Here is a 24,657-nt window from a genome sequence, read left to right as displayed (position 1 = left end):
TACTCAAACTCACGTCCATAGAGTCGGTGATGCCATCCAACCATCTCATCCTCTGTTGTACCCTTCTCCTCCTGCCTTTAATCTTTCCCAACATCAGAGTCTTTTCCAAGGAGTCAGTTCTTCAAATCAGGTAGCTAAAGTATTGGAGTTTCAGCTTCAGCATCAGCCCTTCCAATGAATATTCAGGACTAATTTCCTTTAGGATTGACTGGTTGGATCTCCTTGCAGTCCAGGAGATTCTCAAGAGTCTTTTCCAACACCACAGTTCAAAAGCATCAATTCTTCGGCACTCAGCTTCCTTTATGGTCCAACTCTCACACCCATACGTGACTACTGGTAAAACTATAGCTTTGACTAGACGGACCTTTGTTGGCAAAGTAATGTCTCTGCTTTTGAAAATGCTATCTAGGTTGGTCATAACTTTCCTTCCAAGAAGTAAGTGTCTTTTAATTTCATGGCTGTAGTCACCATCTGTAGTGATTTTGGAGCCCCCCCCCCAAAATGCTCATCCCTGGGCATGTTACAACATGAATATGTTTCAGCATAGAACAAAAATTTCCTTTAATACAGGCTTTGCTGTACTATTGCATGAATAACCTTGAGAACCTAAGATAGAGAAGGAGGGGGAGAAATGGAAAGTTGGAGAAAGGGGGCAGGGGAGGGGAGGAAGTAGAGTGAGAGAGAGGGAAAATGCATTTGCAGAGCTTACTGCTCTCTGTTCCACTGCTTAAGTAGCTTTGGTTTGGGAAAATGAGGCAATAACTTCTCTTGGGGTAGAAACTATCCAATCAAGAATGTTTTTCCTGAGAGCCTTGTAATCAATCATATATTCTGCAAATGCAGGGGTACAGATCGTCTCAACACTCCTCTTGACTCTGATTCAAATCAAGTACTTCTTGCAAATATATCCTCTTTTATATCATCCCATTTCTTTTTTCCTTTAAATCAACCCTCTCTCCTTGGTTGATACTATCCATTCTTATGAGTTTATGTACTACCTATATGTCCTCAGTTCTAGAACGTATATATTGAGCTCTGACTTACACATATATCCAAATGTATACTTTATTTATAAAAGAAGACCTTCATTATATCCTTTGCTTGGTGTAAGGTCAAAGCATATGGAACTGTCACTACTTAGTAAACTCTGGCCGGAGAACAAGGAAGGTCCATTTTTTTTTTTTTTTTAAATTTTAAAATCTTTAATTCTTACATGCTTTCCCAAACATGAACCCCCCTCCCACCTCCCTCCCCATAACATCTTCCTGGGTCATCCCCATGCACCAGCCCCAAGCATGCTGCATCCTGCGTCCAACATAGACTGGCGATTCATTTCACATGATAGTATACATGTTAGAATGTCATTCTCCCAAATCATCCCACCCTCTCCCTCTCCCTCTGAGTCCAAAAGTCCGTTATACACATCTGTGTCTCTTTCCCTGTCTTGCATACAGGGTCGTCATTGCCATCTTCCTAAATTCCATATATATGTGTTAGTATACTGTATTGGTGTTTTTCTTTCTGGCTTACTTCACTCTGTATAATCGGCTCCAGTTTCATCCATCTCATCAGAACTGATTCAAATGAATTCTTTTTAATGGCTGAGTAATACTCCATTGTGTATATGTACCACAGCTTTCTTATCCATTCATCTGCTGATGGACATCTAGGTTGTTTCCATGTCCTGGCTATTATAAACAGTGCTGAGATGAACATTGGGGTACATGTGTCTCTTTCAATTCTGGTTTCCTCGGTGTGTATGCCCAGAAGTGGGATTGCTGGGTCATAAGGTAGTTCTATTTGCAATTTTTTAAGGAATCTCCACACTGTTCTCCATAGTGGCTGTACTAGTTTGCATTCCCACCAACAGTGTAGGAGGGTTCCCTTTTCTGCACACCCTCTCCAGCATTTATTGCTTGCAGATTTTTGGATCGCAGCCATTCTGACTGGTGTGAAGTGGTACCTCATTGTGGTTTTGATTTGCATTTCTCTAATAATGAGTGATGTTGAGCATCTTTTCATGTGTTTGTTAGCCATCCGTATGTCTCCTTTGGAAAGTTTGTTATGCGAAATTGCATGAATAGAGAGCATATTAAAACTTTTGCTCACATTTCTCTAGATTCAGGCCATGAAATAATGGTGCCCTAGAAGGCAATGGCACCCCACTCCAGTACTCTTGCCTGGAAAATCCCACGGACAGAGGAGCTTGGTGGGCTGCAGTCCATGGGGTCGCTAAGAGTCGGACACGACTGAACGACTTCACTTTTACTTTTCACTTTCATGCATTGGAGAAGGAAATGGCAGCCCACTCCAGTGTTCTTGCTTGGAGAATCCCAGGGATGGGGGAGCCTGGTGGGCTTCCGTCTATGGGGTCGCACAGAGTCGGACACGACTGAAGCGACTTAGCAGCAGAATGACCTTATGCTGGCTCCATACAGTTGGCTCTTGCTGAACTGCATGAAGACGTTATGCAACTTTCAGCACTGACAGGCATCCAGTCCCAGGAAAATGGTCCTTTATCCACCATGGGATGGTGTCTGTCACACTACTCTTTCCTTGTAACATACATCAACCAAGAGATACTTCTTGTTCTTCATATTTGAAAAGGTGATGTTTTACCAAGAAATTGGTTGTTTTTATCTTATTGAAACTATGATTTTACGATTGGCCCTGTCTCCCTATTGATAGCACAAAGTCAAATTTATAGCTCATGAGTAGCATCTAATATGATAAAATCATAAATTTCCCATGTTAAAAAAATTATTTCCCTGCTAATTTTTCACATTGCTCTGACTCTTTAATTTGTAAATTGTATTCTTTTGCATGATACGATTTTCTAAGTTGCCTCAAGTACTTGGTACAATAATAAACTAAACACTCACATGTGATAGACAGTATTTGCAACACAGCATTCTATATTCTTACGTGTGTCTCAGTATTGGACTGTAATCCTGTTAAGACAAGGGGTTTATTTTACATCCCAGTGTCTAGGATAGTGTTTGGATCTTTCTCATTAGCATTGGTATCTATTGATCCCTAGGTCTGTGCCAGGCATGGAGCTAAGAGTTTGCCCTTCTAGAGCTCATTTAATCTTTAACAGGGTTTGACCTCTAGAGGGAGCTCCAGGCCTCTCTGACTCCTGAGCTCCTCTCCTTCCAAATGCCTTAAGGAATGCAGATACAGACCCTCAAGTCACAGGACAGTTACTAATTCATTGTTATGACTCTCTCTCCAACTTGGTCTCTCTCCTCTTTCTTCATTCACTCTCCTATCTTTTAGGAATCTTTTCCCACAAAATGTCTGTTGGTAGTAGCGTGTCTCTGACTCTGGAAATGTGACGGGGGATAACTTAGGACAGCTAGCCATGATCATTTCATGGCACATAGATGGGGAAAAAGTAGAAACAGTGACAGATTTTATTTTCTTGGGCTCCACAATCACTGTGGACGGTGACTGTAGCCACAATAGCAAAAGACGCTTACTCCTTGGAACAAAAGCTATGACAAAGCTAGACAGCATATTAGAAAGCAGAGACATCACTTTGCTAACAAAGGTCCATATAGTCAAAGCTATGGTTTTTCCAGCAGTCATATATGGATATGAGAGTCAGACCATTAAGAAAGCTGAGTACCAAAGAATTTATGACTTCAAACTGTGGTGCTGAAGAAGACTCTTGAGAGTCCCTTAGACAGCAAGGAGATCAAACCTGTCAATCCTAAAGGAAATCAACCCTGGTTATTCACTGGAAGGACTGTTGCTGAAACCCTAATACTTTGGCCACCTAATGAGAAGAGCTGACTTATTGGAAAAGACCCTGATGCTAGGAAAGATTGAAGGCAGGAGGAGAAAAGGATGATGGAGGATGAGAGATGGCTCACTGACTCAAAGGACATGAGTTTAAGCAAACTCTGGGAAATAGTGAAGGACAGGGAAGACTGGGTGCTGCAGTCCATGGGGTCACAAGAGTTGGAAACGACTTAGTGACTGAACAACAAGCCATGATCAGTAGGAAAGGAGCAGAGAGAGCGTGACTGAAGCACTGAGTTACTATGGCAACAGGAGCTTAACACCTCAAACTTTCCTCCCCTTTCCCAGTGTTGGAGCTGAAATTCTCAGTGTAAAATAAGCTCTTCCCATCACAGCACAGTGGGGAGTGTGAACACATGTGATGCTATGGAGTTCTGGGTGTGCGCCAACAACTCAGAGAGTGTGAAATCTGTCTGGAGGAGAAAGAGCCTGTGTTCTTCTTACATTTCTCATTTTCCCTCACTTAGTACTTTCTAAACTTTTCAGGGGATAATTTTAGGGGGAAAAATGAGGCAATAATCAGGAAATTGGTGTGTTTTGCCAAATTGCAATGTTATTTCTGAAAGGCTAGAACCTAAGCCTACCTTTAGCTTTATAGATCTACTAAACTCTTCAAGGGAATATTCAGTTACCCATGGAATTTTCCTTTCCAGGAATTGTTATAATCCTTTATAAACTGTTATAAATCAAAATAGAAGATCCCCTGGAATCATGTGCCTTTAAAGAACCTAAAAATACAGACACAGGCTTTATAGTCTGAGTAACAAGTAAAATGACATTTCCCTAGGAAGAAGGAAATATAAGTGCACAGAGATGTAATTCTGGAGTCTCTCTCTGATACTCCAGGAGTACAGATTTTTATATGATGACTGGCCTCAACTAGTGCAGAATTTTTACCAGGACATTTTTGAAATACTGGAAGGCTGTCATGCACAATGTGTATAAAAGGAATCTCAGACTGAACCAAAGTCTGATTCTAAGTTAAAACTGCTCCTTCCCTGTAGGCCAGTCACTGAGTCCTCAGATATTGTAGGAGCAGAAAGCAGCTGTGCACTTTTCATGCAATATAAGAGACAGAAGACACTGGATTCTTATGAAAAATTAGAATTGGGGCAGTAAAGAGTACTTGGAAGAACGTTACTTCCATAAGAACTCAGGTGACACAAGTTCCTTTCATTCTCTTATTGAGGAGCAAATATTGACTGGGGCTTTTCTGACTTTAAGAATATCTCCCCCTGTCCATGCCAAGATCCTTTTCCATGGATTTGACATCCATTTTCCCAGAGGGCTCCATCTGTCATGTATCCAAACCACAGGAGACCGATCAATTTCAACCAGTTACAAGTTTTGACCCTGCCCCATCTCAATCACCCTGCACACTGCCCCCACCCCTCACCTGCCCTGGCTATGTGCACACTCAGGGGAGAGAAAGGGAGGATGGTACCTCATGTGAGACTTCACATCCAGCAGCTCCAAGGCAGTGACCCGTGGCTCGCCGGCCAGGTTTTGCAAGATCTTCAGCCTGGGCCCGCAGTGCTTGTAGAACTCTGTGCAGATGTTCAGCAGAGACTCCCGAGGCCGCCTGAACTCCTCCCGAGCGATCCGTTCATCCAGTTCCTCCCTGGGAAGGCCCTGCCCTTCCTCCAGTAAGTGCAGGTTTTCTCTGGGGAAATTATAAAATTATTATTAAAAATTATGGCAATAAAAATTATTAACTGGGGGTCTGGAAAGGTGTGTGTGGTGGGCAGCTGTGAAAGAAGGGTATCATGTAGAAGAAAAACATGATGTGGTCCCCAAACTTTTTGGCACCAGGATCCGGTTTCATGGAAGGCAATTTTTCCACAGTCAGGGTGGGAAGGGAATGGTTTGGGTATGATTCGGGCACACTGCCTTTATTGTGCACTTTATTTCTATTATTATTACATCAGCTTCACCTCAGATCATCAGGCATTAGATCCCAGAGGTTGGGGACTCCTGCCTTATGTTATATCCAAGGTAATGAAGCAGCAGGGCAGGGCCAAGGAGAAACTCATTGGAAAAATAAAGAAAGTCCATCATTCTAGAAGAGACTATCACCCCAAACTGTAGTGACTTTACATTAGTCACTTCCTGAGGATTTATGTGGAATTAGGATGTCACATGAGAATGAAATGAAACCTGATGGAACCATAACCCAACTTACAAGGCAAATCATCACAAGAAGATAGAATTATTAAATAGTACAAAATTAGAGCTGTCTTCCTAGAGGGCTGGGATGGAGTGAGAGGTGGGAGGTAGGCTCAAGAGGGAGGGGACATATGTATACCTATGGCTGATTCATGTTGATGTATGGCAGAAACCAACACAATAATTAATATTCTCCAATTAAAATAAATAAAATTTTTAAAGAGTAAAAAGTGAAATAAAAAAATTAAATGAAAAAATAAAAAATATATAGGCGATTCTACCCTCCAAAGTATATTTTAATTCACGATTTTTAAAAATGTATTACTTAATGTGGCTCATGGTTAAAAAAGTTTAAAACTCACTACCCTCAAGTGTTGTGAGGCTTCCCTTGATTTAATTGGGCAATCTAGGATGAAGGATATGCTTTAATGGGTTGTGAATTTTACTTTTATCATGTAGGAAAAGATTTTTAAAAGACATAATAACTATTAAGCAAATGAGAAAGAACTTCCCTCTCAAAAGAAAGAAGTGTGAACAAAGGCAATGTCCTGGAGAAGCCAAAGGCCATTTGGTAAGACAGTCAAATAATAAGAAATTGCCCAGTGGGATCTAGCCATTACATGGTTGCTTATAATTGTAAACTATTGGAAACAGCTTAAATAGCCCACAAATAGAGGTTGAGTAACAAATTAGTGTATATTTCTAATCAGACATAGCCAACCATTACACATGAAGGTAAGGCTCTACATATACTGGTTTGAAAGATGGGTGTGACTTAGTGTTGAATAAAAAAAGGCAGGTTTCAAAGAGAGTGGAGCAGAAGACAATCCAGTCACATATAATTATGTGATTGTGTCTGCTTGGGTAAAAATAAACAGTTGGTAGATGCTTTCCAAAATATTAAAGGTGCTTATCTTTTTTTAAAAAACGTTAGGTTGTCTTTCTGTACCTGATGAAGTGCAGTTTGGCGCCTTGTTCCTGGTACCTGAGAGTCAGAAAAACAGTCTGAGTCACTATCAGAGCGAGAACAGGGGTCCTGTGGTGGGTCCTCTTAAAGACCTTTCCTCATGAGAAGCCCTTGAAGCTACACGTTTTGGTAAGCTCACCATAACACATATACTAATTCTAAAGTAGAAAATCTTGATCTGTCATTCAGCTATCACAGATACTACAATAATAGTTGCCGGGAAAGCTGTTCCATTGCCAGATGATTTGTAGAAAGACAAATATTGTAAAAACACACCCAAACTCACGGAATGTGGTCTCATGAGGGAAATTTTTAAACTTTAAAGGTAAGGTGAATCTACTTACAATTTTAACATCATGTGCTATATCTTAGGGAGACCAGAGGGAAAATCATGGCTGACTTCCTTTCGGTTCTAGAGACTTCTCCTTTTATGAGTGACTGGCAATAGGACTTTAGAAGTCCTCTTTCTCTGTGTACCTTGCATCGAGCCTAGTTGAACATAGCTCAGTATGCTTAGAGAAACCCCTGTGCTTAGTTGCTCAGTCATGTCTGACTCTCTGCAACCCCATGGACTGTAGCCTGACAGGCTCCTCTGTCTATGGGGATTCTCCAGGCAAGGATACTGGAGTGGGTTCCATGGCTTTCTCCAGGGAGAGAAACCCCTAAGAATCACTTAAACTCATTACTCAAAACCCAAAGAATCGTTTTTAGTTAATGTGAGACGCTGAGACCTGAGTCAACACTAGTTTGAAATCTATTTCATTTTTAGCATAAATATATGATGAGCAGGGAATTTACGTAAATAATGATACACACTTTAAAATGTGCTTCAGAGAGACTAGACAATTATTTCTTTTTTCCTTATGATTATTTTGCTAACTAGTCCACACTGGGAAAAGAGAACTTTCTCTCAAGCTGATTTTAGATTTGCCCTGTCTTAAATTCTTCCTTGAAGGAAGAAGCTAATTGAACATTTGTTTCTGCCTCAGGGTATTTAGAGGTTAACCTACGCAGAATGAAGCAGGTAAAGTATTAACTAGTCCAGCCAGTATCTTGAGTTACACTAAAACAAGGAAGATGATTAAGTCAACAACCATGAAACCATCATGTAGTGACCTAAGTCAAAGTTTGGATGAAAGGTCTGCTGAAACTCTGTCCACATGAAAGAAAGTTGACTCTGCACAACTGCCCTGGAATGAGAAACCACCTCTTGGTTATTATTGTTTCATCTGTGTCCAACAAAAAGGCAAATGAAACAACAGTAGAATAGTTCAAAGACCACCCAGGAGGCAGAGAGCATCTTGCATGTTCACACAGACACAGGAACGCCATTTTTAAAAGATGTCTTATTTCTCTCCATTTATGAAGGTGACACTTTTAAAAAATGGCCTCAGTATTTTCTTGTAACTCTAAACTCTCACCTTCTGTTCTTTTCTTTGGAGAATGTCACCCTCAGTATTGACTAGTTTCAGGATTCGTTTCATTCGCAATGGCTGAGATTCAGGTTGTATGAAATTGAGAGACCACAGGAGCATGGGGCCGGGGGATTACCTGGTATTCACCCCAGAGGACATGGTGTGGTTGGCTGTGGTGGCCCCTTTATGACCTTGGTCACACCTGCTCATCTGGGGGGCCGTCATGGGCCTGCAACAATGACAGTAACAAAACAACACAAGTGGAGACACTTATGAAATCCTCAGGTTATTGCAGCTCATGCACGTTTTAAGTCAGTTTTAGAGTCTTATAAAGACTTTGGGCTTTGCTGTCACACTCCGGTGCTCTCTTTGTTCTGGGAGGCACCTAAAAGGGAATACCGATTCCCAAGGGTCTGTCAATGAGATTTAAGGTCTTTTGTTTCTTTGTCCTGAGTAAGGAACTAGGACTCCAAACCAGACGTTTATGAAATCAGACTTATAAGTCTGTTTTGATGAAGTGAAAGTTAAGAATTCATTTTTCAAATCTACAGGTACCAGGAAGCTAGCCATTCTAGATAGTAAGAAAAAAAAAAAAGAATGCACATATCATTTAGGCCACCTACTCCATAATCAACCACTCGATTTTTCTGCAAAACTATCAGAGAAGGAGAACCTTTCCAGTGAAAATTACACCTAAGACTACCCAGGGACATGAGTAAATGAATATCTATTTAAGTCAATAATTTTGACGCTAAGAAATAGAAAAGAATCATCTCTCCTTTTATATCTTCTCTGAGTTTTAGGTTAACTGCCTTTGTGTCATTTGTGACATGGAAGGGAAGATAAGGCTTTTTAAAGCAATTGCTTATATAAACTCTTTAAGGTTTGCTTCTATTATGCTTAGTTTCTATATGCTGGTTGTGGTTGGTGACTGGACCGTTAATGATAACACCAGACTGTCTCTTTCTGTGCCTTTGCTATAGTGGGCAGAATTTAAAGCTGGCCCCAAGACCTTCCTCCTGCCTGGTGTTACTCTTGTGGTTCTGGTACATTATATGGCAAGAGGGGGATGATCTGCGTAGACCTAATCTTACCATGCGTGCTTAGTCATGTCTAACTCTTTACAACCCCATGGACTGTAGCCCGCCAGGCTCCTCTGTCCATGGGATCCTCCAGGCAAAAATACTGATGTGGGTCGCCATGTTCTCCTCCAAGGGATCTTCTAACCCAAGAACTGAACCTGTGTTTCCTGTGTCTCCAGCATGGCAGGCAGATTTGTTACACTGAGTCACATGCCAGTACTTAGAAGGCAGAAAGTTTTCTCTTGCTAGGGGCAGAGAGATTTGAAGCCTAAGAAGGACTCAAGGGCACCATTGTCGGCTGGAGGGTTGGAGGTTCTGGGTGAGAAGGGAAATCAGTGTCTTATAAGCAGAGAGTGGCCCCTGGCTGAGGTCAGAAAGGAAAAGGGACCTCCAACCCAAAGCTGCCTGCTGGATTCCGCCAAAAACCTTAATGAGCTTAGAAATGGATTTTCCCCCAGAACCTTCCAATAAGAGGTCAGACTAACTGACATCTTGATTTTGGCCTTGGGAGACCCTAAGCAGAATAATCAGCTGAGTTTGCCCCAGGTTTCTGACCTACAGAACCATGCCATGTGATATTATCTGTCTTAAGCCTCTGAGTTCGTGGTAACATGTTATGCAACAATGGAAAACTAACACTGATACACTTGTAATACACTTGTTTATGTGTTACTATCTATAGAACTGTTGTTGTTTTTTCATGAGCTACATAAATTAAGACTGTGAAAGTGAAATGGTATCCTTCTTATTAAATATTTGCTTTCTGTAAAAACAATGAGGCCAGTTTAGTTGTGAATAATTATAACCAACCAGTGAGGCTAGTCTTCCACTTCATCAAAAGAATATTAAGTACACTGGAATATTTAAGACCATGGGATTTTAAATATCAGAGCTCCATCCATAATTCTTTGTGGAATTTTGGTTAAGTCAATTTTGGATAAGTTAATTGACTTATCCTTATAAAAAGGAATAGAAAGCATCATTGGGTATTATGAAGAACAAGAATCAAGTGGCACTTGGGGAAAATGAGTGCTCTTTCCTCTAGTCTCAGGGAGGCACTCATGACATACCCAGGTAGGTGCAGAAGGAAGAGTGTAAGTCATGTATTTTTCCTTAGGATGTTCTTTCTCCTTGGACTTTCAGAAAACCATCATCAAAGCACTGGGGACTGTTTCTCATGGGATGAGGCAATTTGTCATGGGTCCCTGTTTCATAGCTTCCCATTTCCTCAGTTTAGATGCATGTGGGCATTTCAACAGATAATCTACCCAAGACTTTGGGCTGTTTTCTTCTTCTCTAGGCTGGCAATGTAGGGCAAGATTGGGAACTAAATACGGATTGAACTTAATGAATGACAACCTCACGCCCCTTCTCACTTGCTGTTGGAAGTGACAGAGATTTCAGCGAGTCCCCCCACTGATTGAACAAGATGGGGCTGAAGAAGTTGGTACCTTTGATGGGAGTAAATCTCAGAATTTTAGGCTAATGATATGGTCAAATGGGATGGAGGAACAAAGACACCAATGCAGAAAGAAGGCTTCCCCACCTCCACCCCTGGGGAGGAACATCTCCTTCCAGCTAATCGTAGATGAAAATGGAAAAGGGAAGCCAGTCACTACGTAGTTTTCTGCATCTACCATTCCCACTCACCTTATATTTTGTACACAGACATCCCTCCTCCCCTACTGCCCCAAACTCCACCCAGGCCTCATCAGCCCAGCCCTTCCCTGGGCCCAGGGTCACCCAGTTCTTCTGTTTCTGCACCCAAGAATCTTACGACAGGACTAAACTCTTGGAACTCTGCTTAGGATGAACCCTGGTGTCAACTGACATTGACAAATCCCTCAGTCCCCTCTCTCAGCAATAATGAGTCTTGTCCAATGGAGAATCTACCAATTGAAGCATTAGAATAAAATTTTGTAGTTTATGTCTGTTATGTAGCTTCTGACATTTTAGGGAGAAAACCCCAACTCTTTAAAAATAGGAAAACAATATAAACATTTAGTTGAAATTGGTGACATTTCATGTTTCATAAAATAAGAGCTAATAAAATTGTGGATCACATTTTCACATTCACTAAATTAGCCCTTTTATGAAAGATTTGTTTACTACTGGGTTAAAACTGCCAGAGAAGCTCAGCAAACTATGTGCAAGTGTGTGTTTAGCAGTAACAATACTACTACTAATTATTATTATCATTATTATTATTATTCAGAGTACTTAGCACTATTTATCCAAACAACTCAGGGAATGTTTGCAGTTTTAGCCATAAAGGGCTGAGTTTGGGTACACGCTCAGTCGCTAAGTTGTGTCTGACTCTTTGTGACCCTGTGGACTGTATCCCACCAGGCTCCTCTTTTCAAGGAATTTCCCAGGCAATAATACTGGAGTGGGTTGCCATTTCCTCCTCCAGGGGATCTTCCCAACCCAGGGATCAAACCCAAGTCTCCTGTTTGTCAGGCAGATTCTTTACCACTGAGGCACCTGGGAAACTCCCAAGTTTGGGTAAAAACTGGGTTTTAGAGATTTTAGCCGTCACTTTTTTTTTTCTTCCTCTTTGTGGTGGATACATGTTGTTTATGGCTGTGGACATTTCTGCCGATGGGATTACCTGGTGAGGACCTCCACGCTGTACAAAAGGGCCTGCAGGGAGGTTGCAAGAGCAGCCATGGCAGCAATCTCCTCTCGGGCAGCAGGTACTGTCTCCACCTGTGATGTCTGCCTCTTCAGCTTTTGTAGGTAACATGGCACTAAAGCTTCCAAGACCATCAGCATCTGAAGACTTCAATCAACAGAAAGAAAACCAAATCACATTTTACATCCTATTTAATATTTTGGAGCATGGAGAAATGAGAAGCCTCTAGAGAGATGAAAAAAATCTGAGTCCCCTTCCCACTCCATCCATGTCAAGAGTAATTAAAGCTGCTGGAAATATTGACTAACACTAATTAATGAATTAATTAAGCACCCAATGGGTTTCCCAGGTGGCGCTAGTGGTAAATAATCCACCTGCCAATGCAGGAGACATAAGAGACACAGGTTCAATCCCTGGGTTGGGAAGATCCCCTGGAGTAGGAAATGGCAACCCATTCCTGTAATTTGCCTGGACAATTCCATAGACAGAGGAGCCTGATGGGCTACAGTCCAACAGATTTAAGAGTTAACGTATATACAATTGGTTGACAGCATAATATTGAGTTGGTCAAAAAGTTCGTCTGGGCTTGTCTATAAACTCTTCCTTTTTGGCCGACCTGATAGAATGGTAATAGGTGGAGTTATTCTGTCGACATAGAGAAATGAACCTCACAAAATCATCAACAAAACTTTCATTCATTAATTTGCCAAGAGTGATTTTCTAGCTGGAACAAATTCGAGACAAGATTAAACTCTTCTTTAGGAGGCAGGCTTCCTAAAGCTTAAGCATTTTTACAGCAAGAATCATGTCTGAAATAGTCATCGTGATGCAGGTCTGAAAAATGCCTGCTTACTAGAATGAATCATTAAGAAGTTCAGCTGTATTTTGCTATTAAGAGACATGTTAAATATAAGTATGCAGAAATGTTGAAGATTACAATAAGAGCAAACACCAAAAGAATGCTGATGTAACTATGTTAGACAAAACAGACTTCAAGGCAAATAGCATTCCTATAGTTAAAGATGGAAATTTCACAACTAAAAAAAGACATATAGATGTCAGGCTTATGATTAAACTTATCATAACTAAGATCAGTATAATATTGGCTCAAGGATAGACAAATAGATATATGAAATAGAATAAGGAATACAAAACAAATCTGCAGATATTTGATGTTTAACAAAAATGGCACTGCAATAAATAGTCTTTTCTATAAATGGTGCTAGGTCTGTTGCCTATTATATATCTCTACAGAAAAAATAAACTTTGACCCTTACTTTACACCATACCAAAATTAATTCCGGGTGACTTGTTAACCTAAATGTAAATGTAAAGACAATAAAGCGCCTGGCCTGTAAGAGGACACATTTGTAACCTTGGGTTAGCCAAGATTTCATAAGAGGACACAGAAGAACTAAAAAATAGGAAAAAGGTGATACATCGGACTACATTAAAATGAAGAGCTCTGTTAATCAAAAGACAAACTTAGGGAAGTAAAATTGTAAGTCACAGAGTAAAAGATTTCATTTGAAATACATGTAGCCAGTGACGTGTTGGAAAGGCTAAATAACAATAACCAGTCAAGAAAGCCTACTGGGACTTCCCTGGCAGTCCAGCACTGCCAAAGGGCAAGGGTTTGATCCCTGGTCAGGGAACTAAGATCCCATATGCCACAGGGTAGAGCCAAACAAAAAAAAAAAAAAAAAGAAAGGAAAGCCTACTGTATGCGTTTCTTTCCAATAACATGTTCAGTGATGTCATTCTGGTATTTTGTATTTAGCAATTACTACATATTGGTAAACTGGCAAAGATACAGAGATCTAGTCATGAAATGTTCACCAGTACACCACTCTATACAAGCTAAAGAGTACTTTATCATACTCGGAAAAATTCTACATATCAAATGAAAATTATTGACTATCTCACTGAGAAATTAAAAGGAAGAGGTTTCCTAATGTTACATAATTGAGGAGGAGGAGAAGGAAAGGTCAAAGAGTTGGTTAAGTCAGACTAATGGAACATTTTGAAAAAGGCAACTTAATTATTTTTAAGCATGTATATTAAAAGGGAACTATCCATGATTCATTTGAATTATTATCTCTGCCTTTAGAAGACCTATTTTAATAGAGATATGAGACTGATTTTCACTTCACATATCATTTATACACACAAATATATATATATATATATATATATATATATATAAAATCAGAGGCAACATCCTAGAATCGGAATAACACTCTCCATGTGAGGCCTCTGGGCTCCCTGCTCTTGGAAAATGATAGGCATGACTTGTCTTCCTGCTCTTTGGGTGACAGAAGTTCTTATTTTTCCCTGAAAGGCTGGTACTGTTGCTAAGTCGCTTCAGTCGTGTCCGACTCTGTGCGACCCCATAGACGGCAGCCCACCAGGCTCCCCCGTCCCTGGGATTCTCCAGGCAAGAACACTGGAGTGGGTTGCCATTTCCTTCTCCAATGCAGGAAAGTGAAAAGTGAAAGTGAAGTCGCTCAGTCGTGTCCGACCCTCAGCGACCCCATGGACTGCAGCCTTCCAGGCTCCTCTGTCCATGGGATTTTCCAGGCAAGAGACTGGAGTGGGGTGCCATTGCCTTAGGAGTTTTCTTAAATAGATTAAATGTCTATTGAGAAATTAATGGCAAATCAAATTTCAATTACACGTGAGGATATTTCCTAAACATCTTAGCTGCTGCATCAATCCTAAATTAGGGAATTTCAAATTGATGAAGATTTACTGTATTTTTCATAACCTCTGCTATGACAAGTTTCCTACATTTAGTTTTGCAAATGGACTTGTCAGAATGTTGCAGGCTAATATTAACAAACATAACTTTTGTATTCACTCAGCTTTATTTCCCTTGCCATATTCACTTATTACAAGGCACAGATTAAAGCGTGCAGTTACCTTCTGAATGATTCAGGAGCATATGCCACCACTGTAACACAGAGCTTAATGGCTTCACTTATAGAGAAAGTCAGGTCTTCGTTTCCATAGCAGAAGTCTAAAGGGACAGAAGGTCAAGGCATACAATCAGAGTGGATTCTGTCAGGGATAAAGAGGAGCTTATCACTCCTAACATTTTCTTTCTAGTGATATTTTGTAGTTATTTCTTTATTAGACTTTATTCCTAAACTGTGAACACTCAATTTCCTCATCTTAAGGGACTAAAAATTTTATTCTATTTTTGAATAATCATATGACAAATAAAAGTGTTATTTTTGTAGTTAAAAAACTCTCATCTAATAGAACAGCAGTCTTCCCTGTCCATCACCAACTCCGCGAGTTTGCTCAAACTCATGTCCATCGAGTTGGTGATGTCATTCAACCATTTCATCCTCTGTCATCCCCCTTCTCCTCCTGCCCTCAGTATTTCCCAGCATCAGGGTCTTTTCAAATCAGTCAGTTCTTCGCATCAGGTGGCCAAAGTATTGGAGTTTCAGCTTCAGCATCAGTCCTTCCAATGAATATTCACGACTGATTTCCTTTAGAATGGACTGGTTTGGATCGCCTTGTAGTCCAAGGGGCTCTCAAGAGTCTTCTCCAACACCACAGTCCAAAAGCATCAATTCTTTGGTGCTCAGCCTTCTTTATGGTCCAACTCTCACATTCATACATGACTACTGGAAAAATTATAGCTTTGACTATACGGACCTTTATTGGCAAAGTAATGTCTGTGCTTTTTAATACATTGTCTAGGTTTGTCATAGCTTTCCTTCCAAGGAGCATGTGTCTTTTAATTTCATGGCTGCAGTCACCATCTGCAGTGATTCTGGAGCCCAAGAAGATAAAATGTGTTACTGTTTTCACTTTTTCCCCTTCTATTTGCCATGAAGTGATGGGACTGGATGCCATGTTCTTAGGTTTTCTTAATGCTGAGTTTCAAGCCAGCTTTTGCACTATTCTCTTTCAACTTCATCAAGAGGTTCTTTAGTTCTTAATTTTCTGCCATATGCCATCTGCATATCTGAGGTTGTTGGTATTTCTCCCAGTTTTCCTGGTAGAGAATCCTTAACACTTTAGGAATTATAAGAAATTTAAGAAACAGGGGATAGGAAAATATATTCATTTAACTTATACTAAGCCCCACTTATGTTGCTGTTTCCATTTAGTTCAAAATATTCAGTATAAAGTCACTAAAAATACTACAAAGAGAAAAAGAATGTCAAGGCAAATTTTCCTTTTACCCAAAGACTTAAGAGGCTTCTCAGCTTTGACCAGCTCTAAGATGTCCAGGATGTCAGTGGTCTCTCCCTCCAGGGACTGCAGCAAGTCAAACAGGCACTGAGCTGACACACCTTTGCTGGATCCAGTATTGGCAGCATCCTGTGTAAAGAAAAGTCATGGGCCATCACTGAAAAGTCTACAAATAACAAATGCTGGAGAGGGTGTGGAGAAAAGGGAACTCTTATACATTATCAGTGGGAATGTAAGCTGGTCCAGCCACTATGGAAGACAATACGGAAATTCCTCAGTTCAGTTAGGTCGCTCAGTCGTGTCCCACTCTTTGTGACCCCATGAATCGCAGCACGCCAGGCCTCCCTGTCCATCACCAATTCCCTGAGTTCACTCAAACTCATGTCCATCGGGTCAGTGATGCCATCCAGCCATCTCATCCTCGGTCGTCCCCTTCTCCTCCTGTCCCCAATCCCTCCCAGCATCAGAGTCTTTTCCAATGAGTCAACTCTTCGCATGAGGTGGCCAAAGTACTGGAATTTCAGCTTCAGCATCATTCCTTCCAAAGAAATCCCAGGACCAATCTCCTTCCAAATGGACTGGCTGGATCTCCTTGCAGTCCAAGGGACTCTCAAGAGTCTTCTCCAACACCACACTTCAAAAGCATCAATTCTTCGGTGCTTAGCTTTCTTCACAGTCCAACTCTCACATCCATACATGACCACTGGAAAAACCACAGCCTTGACTAGACGGACCTTTGTTGGCAAAGTAATGTCTCTGCTTTTGACTATGCTATCTAGGTTGGTCATAACTTTCCTTCCAAGGAGTAAGCATCTTTTAATTTCATGGCTGCAATCACCATCTGCAGTGATTTTGGAGTCCAAAAAAATAAACTCTGACACTGTTTCCCCATCTATTTCCCATGAAGTGATGGGACCAGATGCCATGATCTTCGTTTTCTGAATGTTGAGCTTTAAGCCAACTTTTTCACTCTCCTCTTTCACTTTCATCAAGAGGCTCTTTAGTTCCTCTTTACTTTCTGCCATAAGTGTGGTGTCATCTGCATATCTGAGGTTATTGATATTTCTCCCAGCAATCTTGATTCCAGCTTGTGCTTCTTCCAGACCAGCATTTCTCATGATGTACTCTGCATATAAGTTAAATAAGCAGGGTGACAATATACAGCCTTGACGTACTCCTTTTCCTATTTGGAACCAGTCTGTTGTTCCAGGTCCAGTTCTAACTGTTGCTTCCTGACCTGCATACAGGTTTCTCAAGAGGCAGGTCAGGTGGTCTGGTATTCCCATCTCTTTCAGAATTTTCCACAGTTTATTGTGATCCACACAGTCAAAGGCTTTGGCATAGTCAATAAAGCAGAAATAGGTGTTTTTCTGGAACTCTCTTGCTTTTTCCATGATCCAGCCAATGTTGGCAATTTGATCTCTGGTTCCTTTGTCTTTTCTAAAACCGGTTTGAACATCAGGAAGTTCACGGTTCACATATTGCTGAAGCCTGGCTTGGAGAATTTTGAGCATTACTTTACTAGCTTGTGAGATGAGTGCAATTGTGCGGTAGTTTGAGCATTCTTTGGCATTGCCTTTCTTTGGGATTGGAATGAAAACTGACCTTTTCCAGTCCTGTGGCCACTGCGGAGTTTTCCAAATTTGCTGGCATATTGAGTACAGCACTTTCACAGCATCATCTTTCAGGATTTGAGATAACTCAAGTGGAATTCCATCACCTCCACTAGCTTTGTTCGTAGTGATGCTTTCTAAGGCCCCCTTGACTTCACATTCCAGGATGTCTGGCTTTAGGTAAGTGATCACACCATCATGATTACCTTGGTCACGAAGATCTTTTTTGTACAGTTCTTCCGTGTATTCTTGCCACCTCTTCTTAATATCTTCTGCTTCTGTTAGGTCCATACCATTAGAAAACTAAAAACAGGACTACTACATGACCCAGCAAACTCAGTCCTGGACATATATCAAGAGAAAATTCTAATTCAAAAAGACACATGCACCCATATGTTCATAGCATCACTATTCACAGTGGCCAAAACAAGGAAACAACTTAACTGTCCACTGATAAGCAATATCCTGTGATAAACCGTAATGGAAAAGAATATAAAAAGAATGCATATTTATGTAAACCTGAATCACTCTGCTATACAGCAGAAATTAACACATGTAAATTGGCTATACTTCAATTTAAAGAGCTATTTTAGTTTATTAATTCCTACCTCAGTATTAATATGGTTTGATCAGGAATTCAAGTTTCAAAACACTGCCACTGTTAACAATTATCTAGGTGGTATTCAGTTTACATAATTCTGCATCCAACCATGCTACTGTATGATTTTGGAATGGAACGCCTAACTTTAAAGGATCTATTAAATGCTTTTTGCTCAGTCACTCAGTCATGTCTGACTCTTTGTGACCCGATAGACTGCAGCACGCCAGGCCTCCCTGTCCTTCACCAACTCCTGGAGTTTACTCAAATTCATGTCCATTGTGCTGGTGATGCCATCCAACTATCTCATTCTCTGTCATCCCCTTCTCTTGCCTTCAATCTTTCCCAGCATCAGAGTCTTTTCAAATGAATCAGTTCTTTGAATCAGGTGGCCAAAGTATTGGACTCTCAGCTTCAGCATCAGTCCTTCCAGTGAATATTCAGGGTTGATTTCCTTTAGGATGGACTGGTTGGATCTCCTTGCAATCCAAGGAACTCTCAAGAATCTTCTCCAACACCACAGTTTAAGAGCATCAAAAGGAAAAGCTAATCCAGTACAAAAGAGATCTTTATGGAAACTCTTGAAAATACAGAAATGTGAACTGCCAGAACAGTTTACGCCAGTGTTTCCTCTGGTCTTTGATAGTAGGACTCAGCATTCCCCCCCACCAAATTTCCATAATGATGTTTGAGAAACAGAAGCTTATTTTGAAAACCCTGGGAATTTCGTGGTTCTTATTTGAGAATCTATTGAAATATCTCCAGAGTAGATATTTGCCATCTCTGTAAAATGGCTTTAATTGATTCATTAAAAAACAACAGATCCTCATTAAATTCCTACTGTATGTCAGGCATCATTCTGTGCACTGAGGTTATGGCAAAACAAACAAAAGCAAAAAACCATACAAACAAAACAACAACTAAAATCAAGCAAAGGCAAACAAAAATCAGATCAAGATCTCACTTTAATGGAGCTCAAATTCTACTGTGGGGTGTGGCAGAGATACATATTAGTGAAACAAATACATGTATTGCATGTGATACAGTATAAATACTCTGCATAAAACAAAAAATAAAACAGGGTAAGTGTTGAGCAGTGATAGAAATGAGAATCAGGAACTCTTCCTTTTTTAAAGAACTTTTTTATTGGAGTTTAGCTGATTAGCAATGCTGTGATAGTTTTAGGTGGATAGCACGAGGGCCTCACCCATATGTATTCACATATCCATTCTCCTCCCAAGCTTCCCTCCCATCCAGGCTGCCTCAGAACACTGAGCAGAGTTCCTTATGCTATACAGTAGGATCTTGTTGGTTATCCATTTTTAATGTAGCAATGTGTACACATCCATCCTAAACTCCATAACCATCCCTTCCCCCCAGGAAACCATAAGTTTGAGAATCTTTTCCTTTTATCATTTTCTATTTTCCATTCTTTTATTAATTAAAAAAACTAGAGAATTGGTCTATTTACATCCTAGGGGCTGAAATGAGGCTTGAAGAGAAATGCTGAAGAAAGACAAATTTCTTATTGAAAGAGAAATTATTTAGGGTATTTGCATTCCATAGGTTGAAGAAGAGAGCTGAGAGCCTGATAACAGAAATGGGCAATGACCAGGCCATACATAAAAACAGAACTCTGACCCACAACCTGTAATAAAGAGCCCAGGAATCCACCACTATAATGAGTTCTGAATCAACAAACTTGGTTTTTCTCATTGGGTTGGTCCTTTATTTATTTCCACGGAGTTTACTCACAGGAAACTCCAGGAGAGGAGCCACACTTGCAAACAGCTGGAGCACGAAGGGCTTACGGTGTAGAATGTAGAACTGGTGGCAGGCAAATTCAATGGCTTGACGCAACTGAGGATTGCTTTCATAGTCAGAGTACACCTGTGGGAAAATACCACATATTCAGAAAAGGCCTTAACAGCTTACTAGAGTTGTGTTTGCTTCACAAGCTCATAGCCATGGGAAGCATGGAGGGAAATGACTAATTTCATAAACTGATTGAGGGGAGTATAAAGTGGTATATACCTTTTTCAAAGAAATCTAGAAATATATATTAAAAATGCAAAAAATAAAATATACTATTTCCCCAGGATGTTTATGACTAGTAATTTGTCATAAGAAAACAATTAAACAAATATACAAAGATATATATACAGGAATGCCTGCTGCAAGGCATTAAGGCATTAAAATAGTAGAAAATATGAAACAACCTAAATTATTCATAAATTGGGATTAAGTGAATTATTTATATGCATACAACAGAGTGCTATGCAACTATTTTTTAAAAGATGCTGCTTGCTGTTGCTGCTGCTGCTGCTAAGTCGCTTCAGTTGTATCCGACTCTGTGCGACCCCATAGACGGAAGCCCACCAGCCTCCCGTGTCCCTGGGATTCTCCAGGCAAGAACACTGGAGTGGGTTGCCATTTCCTTCTCCAACGCATGAAAATGAGAAGTGAAAGTGAAGTCACTCAGTTGTGTCCCACTCTGAGCGACCCCATGGACTTCAGCCTACCAGGCTCCTCCACCCATGGGATTTTCCAGGCAAGAGTACTGCAGTGGGTTGCCATTGCCTTCTCCGTTAAAAGATGCTATATAGTGCTAAATGAAGCTACAGGGAAAATGCCCACAACATTCTTAGTGTCACATTAAAAAAAAGGTAGGCAAAAACTTGAACATATGGTATGATCCAACTTCTATTTTAAAAAAAGTAGGAGAGAGAGCACCAGGATTTTCAAGATGTGCAAACAATGATTATCTAGAAGGAGGATTATAGATGATCTTCATTTTCTTATCTAAATTTTCTTCTTTTGAATTTTATAATGAACATTTATTATTTTTGATAATTATTTAATAAGCTATAATAATAGATAATAGATAAAATTCCAACTATTTAAAAAAAGGACAGAGAGCCCTGATGATATTAAAAGTCAATTTCTTGCCCCTGTAGATTGAGCAAACTCCACTTTACATAAGCATATATTACTTCTTCCATGATTTATTAAAATTTCCATAAAAATAGAGAACTAGGATGAGCCCCCAGGCCCTTTCTGAACTTTATTCAGTACTCCTCAATGTGGCCACATACACATTAAGTGAAAACATGATTAAGTTAAAACTGTTCCTGCTACATTCATCTCCTCCAAGCACCTCATTATACCAAATTTAATGGCAATTTTGAAAATCTCTTTTCAGAGAGAGGTTGAAAAACCTCTTGGGAGAAACAGCAATTGAACACTTGCCTCACATTTGAATAATGGTTCTCAAACTTCTGAGGGCATCAGAACCAGCCAGAGGTTTTGTAAAAACACAGATTCCTGGGCTGTGACTCCAGAGTTTCTGAAGAAGTAGGTCTAGGATGGGGCCCAAGAATGTGCATTTTGAATAAATTCCCAAATGATGCTGATGCTGCTGGTCCAGAGATTACACTTTGAGAACCACTGGCCCAGAAGAAACAGGGAACCGTGGCTCAGATCTGGGAAATCTCGGGATAGAATGGAATACTGTGACCTTTGGTAAATCTTTGTGGGGGTTTCATTTGGTGCCTTCTAAGGTCACGAAAACAGATAATTCAATCAGCTAAAGTCTCAGCAGAGATCTTGTTGACCTTGTAGATGGGCAGGGGAGGAGGCCTATGTACCTGCAGCATGGTGGGCAGAATCCACTGGTAGCCACTGAGGGAGAAGAGGTGATTGAAGTGCACAGCACTGTTGATGACGGTGGCTGCGTACTGCCTGAGCAGGGCACTGTCTTCTGGGTGCAGGATCAGAGCCCCATTAAAAACGTTGAGGAAAAGCATGATTTCATCTCCCCAGGGGAACTCACTAGGCATGCCCAGGAACATCTCCTCCAGGAGCTGGATCCACAAGCTTTTCTGAAGAGTGTCAAGGCCAAAGAGTTCCTTTCCAGCTGTGAGACATGAAGACACAGAGGCAGGTTTAGCCCCACGCCAACCCCCATGTCAGTGTGGAGGGCAGTCCAGCCCTAGGGCCCTGCTGTTTCCAACTCGGGGATGTGAGGACCTACTGCCGGCATGCACAGTGTTGCCTGCATTTCAGGAACACTTTCGAGTCTTCCCAGGACTTTTCGGTCACCCCTTTGATTCAACTTAGTGCGCAAGATAGGGCTGGCAATTCTGGTGTGTTGCTGTTGCATAAGCTGTGGCTTTGAGGAAAAAATTATTTCAGAAAGAAAATGGCAGGGCTGGAACTAGTTCTTGGTCTTTTACCTTCTGGTTGGACTAGAGCTCGTGTACCATCACTCCGAGCATCTGGATGAAGACGCAAAGCTGCTGATTTAAGTAAATTGTCCCAAATGAATAACTGAATGTGGTTTCAGAATGGATCTTTATCTATTTCTCCATCTCACTCTCCCTTTCTCTCTCCATTTTTCTCTTTCAATTCAGGTAATTTACATAGAGTAAAACACACATATCATTAAATGTAGAGTTCAATGAATTTTGACAGAAATACCCACTTGTAACCAACATTCCAATCAATATATGAACCATTTTTATTATCTGAGAAAATTCCTTCAAATCCTTTTCTGGGAAATCCATTCTCCCCGCCCCCTGCCCACCCCACCCCCGCCAATAGGCACCTACTGCTCTGATTTCTCTCACTGTAGATTCATTTTGCCTCCTCTTGAACTTCACAGAAATACTTGTCCTTCACTTAGTCAAGTACTCCCTAACAACATCCTACTACCTTCTTCAATTGCTTACGATTAGCTCAGAGCAGTGGTCTCAGAGTTTGGTTCTTGAAATGGCAGCATCAATCTTGCCTTGGAACTTGTTAGAAATACAAGTTCCTGAGCCCCATTCCAGAGCTACTGAATCAGAAACTGGGGACTGGAGGGTGGGATGCAGCCATCTGTGTTTTATCAAGTCCTCCAGTCCTCCAGATGATTCTGATGCCCATTCAAGACTGAGAGCCGCTGATTTAGAGAACTGTCTACTGATTAAGATGGAGATGATCTCTGGCTGAGGACAAAACTAGGCCATGAGAAGATGCTCAAGAGAGGAAAGGCTTCTTTCTTGATACCTTGAGGATCACTGAAGAGTGAAAACTCTGCATCAATAGCACTTCGAGGGAATGAGGGCAGTCGGAGGAGGTCTTCCTGGAGCATGGAGACGTGGGACTGCTTGTGGGCTGTGGGGATCTTCTGGGTGAGGGAGATGAGAAACAAAACCCGCCCCACTTCCTCCAGCTTCCGAGTGAACACCTAGCAGAAGGCAAGGGCAGAAGCAGATGAAAAGCAGAATTGGGCAACCCCAAAATCACCACAACTGAAGAAATTGAAGTAAAATCTCTACTGGCAAACCAGGCTAAGTAAAAATTAAGGGGTGGGGGAAGTGAAAGGAAGGAGAAAGAATTTTCCTTTCTTTGCCATGCAGAAAGAGCGAACAATAGTTAATTGACTCACACTTCCTGCATCTGTCTGCTGTACAGAAGGAAGTGTTTCTCATGCCAGGCTGGAGAAGGAGCACAAGGCAAGTATTGTCAAGAACAGCTCAGTATTAAATAGAGCCCATTTGTGTGGCTGTCATAAGATGGAAAGCCTTCTCCAACAGGAGCCAGTCAATTCCACTTGCTTCCCTCATTTCCAATGAGGCCTTAAGCTGTTTCCTGTCAGTTCTGGGTTTGCCTCTTAAAGACTGAAATGGGATCCAGGAAAAACCTCTTTGGGGACAAAAGCTAATGGGGCCTAGATTATGGTGGCCCTTTAGCCCTGAGCTTAGATGGCATGAGTGTGGGGCTCATGTTCCTTTTCCAAGTGCCTTTTCTGTTCCTGGTCAGAGGGCAGGGGGGTGTGATTAGGAAGATGATCAGCCAGAACCACAGTCTGCAATATTATCCCCCTAAGGAACTTCAAAGTCTTAAGACCAGAAGCTGGAGTTTACATAGAGTAAGAGTCTTGCTTTATGCTCTTTTTACTAAAGATGTTTTTCTGTGCATGGGGACCATTTTAAAAGTCTTATTGAATGCGTTACAGTATTGCTTCTGTTTTATGTGGCTTGTTTTGGCCGTGAGGCATGTGGGATTTTAGCTCCCCAACTGGGGATCAGACCCGCACCTCCTGCACTGGAAGGTGAAGTGTTAACCGTGGAACAGCCAGGGAAGTCCCTATGCTCTTCTCTTAAAACATGTTCTTAA

At 41.0% G+C, this 24,657-nt stretch overlaps 1 protein-coding gene across 1 annotated transcript in view; it reads right to left on the bottom strand.

The window, feature by feature from the left end:
• Positions 1-24,657, bottom strand: part of UNC80 (unc-80 homolog, NALCN channel complex subunit) — a 239,685-nt gene that overhangs the window by 31,426 nt on the left and 183,602 nt on the right. The window contains exons 44-52 of the mRNA XM_069573767.1: positions 23,545-23,725; positions 22,143-22,411; positions 20,251-20,385; positions 16,275-16,413; positions 14,995-15,091; positions 12,049-12,219; positions 8,492-8,584; positions 6,923-6,958; positions 5,252-5,470 (exon numbers count right to left, since the gene is read on the bottom strand). Of these exons, the coding sequence (XP_069429868.1) occupies positions 5,252-5,470; positions 6,923-6,958; positions 8,492-8,584; positions 12,049-12,219; positions 14,995-15,091; positions 16,275-16,413; positions 20,251-20,385; positions 22,143-22,411; positions 23,545-23,725 (1,340 nt within the window). The remainder of the gene's footprint in view (positions 1-5,251; positions 5,471-6,922; positions 6,959-8,491; positions 8,585-12,048; positions 12,220-14,994; positions 15,092-16,274; positions 16,414-20,250; positions 20,386-22,142; positions 22,412-23,544; positions 23,726-24,657) is intronic.

The sequence above is a fragment of the Ovis canadensis genome, chromosome 2, assembly GCF_042477335.2.
Source record: "Ovis canadensis isolate MfBH-ARS-UI-01 breed Bighorn chromosome 2, ARS-UI_OviCan_v2, whole genome shotgun sequence".
Lineage (NCBI taxonomy): Eukaryota > Metazoa > Chordata > Mammalia > Artiodactyla > Bovidae > Ovis > Ovis canadensis.
Note: the sequence above shows the minus strand (reverse complement) of the source record. Positions and strands in the feature narration are given on the sequence as shown.